The 4590-nt window shown below is 43.1% G+C and overlaps 1 protein-coding gene across 3 annotated transcripts in view; it reads right to left on the bottom strand.

Moving 5' to 3' along the window:
* The window catches only part of SRGAP2 (SLIT-ROBO Rho GTPase activating protein 2), a 109441-nt gene that overhangs the window by 38548 nt on the left and 66303 nt on the right, over nucleotides 1-4590 (bottom strand). For all 3 annotated transcript variants that reach the window (XM_035901395.1, XM_009647854.2, XM_009647862.2), the window contains exon 6: nucleotides 3418-3548. In XM_035901395.1, the coding sequence (XP_035757288.1) occupies nucleotides 3418-3548 (131 nt within the window). The remainder of the gene's footprint in view (nucleotides 1-3417; nucleotides 3549-4590) is intronic.

Here is a 4590-nt window from a genome sequence, read left to right as displayed (position 1 = left end):
AAACCAAAAAAAAAAAAACCAAACAAAAGACACTTGATTGAGAATTTGCACGTGTGGAGGCAGCCGTGGCTCAACAGCCACCCAAAGCTACCGCTCTCATGCATGCGCATTACAGTGCCATCCTCTGCAGTAATTTGGGGAAGGCTAATCCAAGTTGGGCCAACAGTCCAGCCAGGAGTAGGATCAGCTCAGCTTTAACAGGAGCAGTCGCTCCTTTTCTCCTCCTGCTGTGGGCAGGCCCACCCAGGGTGACCAGCGTGTCCTCCCCGGGCTCGCCCCCGCCAGCACACGTCCGTCCGGGAGGAAAGCCGATCTGCTGCACGGGGGGAGTTCACTGGTGGGACTGGAAAGCCAAATGGGACTTCACATTTTACACCTTGCTGAGCAGCAGGACTACATTAAGACAGGGAAGTTTATTAGCTTTCTGTTATTGAAGCCAGTGACAGAAAACATTTTTCAGCCCACTCCCCCACTTTAACGTTTTTAGAAGTCCAGCGTACCGTATTTATAAATGTATCAGTCTTGCCGTCCCTTTTCTGGGTTATATAAATGTTTGATGGAATCGTTCTCCAAGGAAATCAATTTTTTATAAGAATTTAATGATAACGCATTCAAATTCACTTCCCGACATGACAGCTGATTAACCCTTTGCCAGTCAGCAGTTTTCAAACAGCCCCACAACAGGAGATTTAAGGAGAAAGAGTCTCTGTTTTAAAATGCAGTTTACATTTGGAAGGGAAAGCATCAGACCCTGGACTAAACAGCAATAGTATATCTGTTCCCAGAAGAGAGAAGTAAGCTTTAGGGTTCACACACACACACACGCGTTTTTATCTTTTTTTAAAATTCTGTCCTAGTGACCCTTGCATAAATACGAGTTAATACAAACTTCCCCATTACTGTAATGTTTCATTACCATCAAAGAGCTGCCTCAGTCCCCAAAGTCAGAAAATTCAAAACTACTGGGCTACGCCAGGAACAATTTATCGCTCTTAAGTCACGATGCAGAATTAACTCATTGTTCTCCTTCCATGCACGCTGGAGGGGGAACACAATGTATTGCATAAACATGACAAATTTAATGCTATTTGGCCTAACGCAATCTACTTGTAAGTAACTTTGAAGACTGTTTTTATATTATATTTCAAAATTCAGTATCATCAAATGATTAGATCAAGGAAAAGAATCAAGACCTGGCTTAAAATTCATGGTTTTATTTAAGTCAGATGCTTCAGATAACCATCACTGGTTATAATTGTTAATTTTAAATCCTTCAGGATCAAAGGCATTAGTAAATCTATATTCCCCGTGTCTTAATGATGAGATAACTGAATTCCATCTCCTGTGCTCCCAGGCAAGTCCCACATCTTTCCATGCCTTCTGAAAACACAGCAGATAACACTTTTCTTTTAAAGATTACGAGAACTTGCAACGTAGTTTTAAATCGAACGCTTCAAGGAACACAAGGGGGTTAACATGGGCATGGGCTCTCCCAGGGTCAGGATGGCTCCTCTCTAGGAACAGCGACAAATCCGCGTACTGCGGAAGCTTGGCTTCTTGTCTTGCACCACTGCCTACCATGCCCCAGAGGCGGCCGGGACTACCTAGGGAGAGGAGCGCTTCCCTCAAAGCTGGATAACCTACATTTGCCAATGTGCTATTTAAAAGATCTCAGGCCCGCGCTTAAAAATTGTAATGGATTTATGAAATCCAAATGGATTCTTTACTGTGTATGACTCCTGAAAACGTACTCAGAACAGTCTGTTAGCAGACAACTGAACCAAACACATTTACAGTATTTGGGGGAGTACTTATAGATAGGATTTTAAAAGCAAAAAAAAAAATTAAGGCAATTGAGTTACGCTGATGTCAGTGAAATTAATCCCGCTCTTGTGCGTTTCAATATAAAAATATACAGAAAGCAATCATTTGTTAAAAAACCACAATGGCACGGTTCATGTAGAGCAAATGTTAACCAAAAAAGGTCTCCTAAAGAGGCAGCAGGTATAAACCAAACATGGCTCTTCAGCACAGCAATTTTGCAAAACGTGACATTTCGAAATAGCAGTATTTTTCAAAACCATCTAGCGCTGACAATCCTGACCTCCAAAGGACAAGTTTAAATAAATACCTAGCAGAAGTGCACTCCATGTGATTTTACGATCAGCTGAATAAACGTATTAAAGATACTGTTAGGTATTGTTAATAATTGACTAATTAATAGTGATCCGAGTGCTCTTTATTGCCTGTGTCTAGAGACACTTCTGTTCATTCCTCCCCCCTCCTAGAAAGAAAGTTCCCTTCAGGCTTTGCAGTTGATTGCTTCTAATAGTGACGGCAGCGGGCTGTCCTTGGCAAGCAGAATAACATCAAGCAACAGTCAACGACCCAGACACGATGCGTCCAGCGCATCTGGTACTCTAGTTCTGCAGGCTGAAGTGGGTAGTGATGCATTTGTGAAAAATCTCAGGATTCCCAACCGGTTTTCAAAGAGGAGAAATTGGGTGGGGTTTGCTGTGCATTTTACCAAAAGCAGAACTGATGCTGCCTGAATGCTGGGGGCATCACTCAGCTGCGGAACAGAGGGCTCGCAGGCAGCTGGGGGACAAGCTCCCTCCACCTTCTGCTCCACGCCCCGGTTTCTGCAGACAGCATTCTAAGGAAAGGTGGGACTGGTTTCTATAGCCAGGTTATTTCTTCGTTTCTTTGTGCAGAGAGACTGCTGAGTGGCAAGCAATGGAGCCTCCATCGTTACTGACATTCCTCTGACACCTTTCAGAACTGGACTGGAAGTGCTCTGCAGTCCCAATGACAGAAGAAACGCATGAAGCTACTGTAGGGCTGGTGGGTCGGGGTATCAGAGAACGGAAAGTCTAAAGGGAGGTTCATCCCTCTTGTGAAATACGCTAGAGAAAGCACTAGCCTTGAAATATAGGGACTTTCTCAAAATAAGTTAAAAGCAGCTTTAGAAAATGCTTCTGTCTTCAATTTCTTTTACCAACTGGCATATTGTTTCTACAGTTAACCTTTTTTAAAATGTGCTTCTGAGTTATAATCTTGCAGGTTTGCTTAAAATAGTAAATAGAAAATGTCAAGCAACAGTGTGATACTGAAGCTGAGTTTCATTTTAACTAAGCAACTCCTCCTTCGACACGTTTCAATGCCAGATTTCTTGTGCAAGCTTCTACCTGCGCAACAAACTCCGAGTTAGCGACCAAAGCAAAAGCTCACTTAACAGCCTAATGACCAATTATCTCACCCGTTGTTACCCTCTAAGCTGCCCATCCGCCACCATCATTTCACAGCTGTACAGAGGTTACCGGTTGTGCTGGTGTGTAAGATGTTGAAGAAGGAGAGGCACACGGGAGGGTTAATAGCAATGATATTCATTGCGGGCACCCAAGCAGCAGCACTTACATCAATGAGATCAGACAGGTCATGAATGTAATACTTGAATACAGATGCATTGGTGGCTTCCAGAGCTAGCAGGTATTCGTTTCTTGCCTTAATAGCCTTCAGTCTATTTTCTGTGTACTTTGCTTGGCGCTAAAAGAGAAACCAAAACCAGAATATATTTTAAAAAGAGGTGCAGCAGGATCAGTAGCATTCTTAGCAACACCAGGGGGTACTGACCAAAGCTCACCCCGCTCACACAGTTTTTGTTCAATCTAGTTTTATCAAGACTCAAAGGCTTAGAATTTAGATTAATTATTTAGATTTTTTTAAGCATTGCTATACTAGGCAGCTTTGCACTTAAAGGCTTCTCTTAAAACAGACGGCGAGTTGGGGAAGATTAAGGGCAGAATGAAGGAACAGGGTGGGTTTATGAGGTTATGGCCCCGCTCCAGCAGCACCAGAGCTGCTGCAGCCGCTAGGTAGTCTGAGGGCTGCAACAGGCACTCCACCTCGTCCAGCAGAAATTAGACCTAAATTTGGTCCTTTCAGAACCTAAATCAATCCAAAAATAACTCTTCGCCTTCTATTGGCTTGAATCTTAGTGCTGAACTACTTAACTGACTGACTGAATTCTAAGGCAACTTGTTCTGCCCATGAAGTCATAGAATCATAGAATCACTTTGGTTGGAAAAGACCTTTGAGATCATCGAGTCCAACCGTTAACCTAACCCTGCCATCCCACCACTAAACCCTGTCCCTAAGCACCTCATCTATCCTTCTTTTAAATCCCTCCAGGGATGAGGACTCTACCACCTCCCTGGGCAGCCCCTTCCAGCACCTGACAACCCTTTCGGTGAAGAAGTTTTTCCTAATGTCTAGAAAAAAAGTCAGTTTGGGCTCGCATGTCTCCCTGTAGCACAGGTCAGATCTTAAACTGGCGTGAAATGGTAAGCACAAATCTTGTAGTCTGTACAAGAAAAAAATACATTAACCATGACTTCCAAGGTGGCAGTTGTTACTTTCATACTCTAGCCTCGTCTGTGCCATGCCTGTATAATCCTGGGATAATACTAAATGCGTATTTGATTGTCCTAAAAGAAACCTGATGCTAGCTTTTGCCTTTCCTAAATCTGAATGTTTTAAAACTTCTACAAAACCTGAGACTTGCATTTGAATGTCACAAAGGAGGGAACT

The sequence above is a fragment of the Egretta garzetta genome, unplaced genomic scaffold (assembly GCF_000687185.1).
Source record: "Egretta garzetta isolate BGI_Z169 unplaced genomic scaffold, ASM68718v1 scaffold640, whole genome shotgun sequence".
Lineage (NCBI taxonomy): Eukaryota > Metazoa > Chordata > Aves > Pelecaniformes > Ardeidae > Egretta > Egretta garzetta.
Note: the sequence above shows the minus strand (reverse complement) of the source record. Positions and strands in the feature narration are given on the sequence as shown.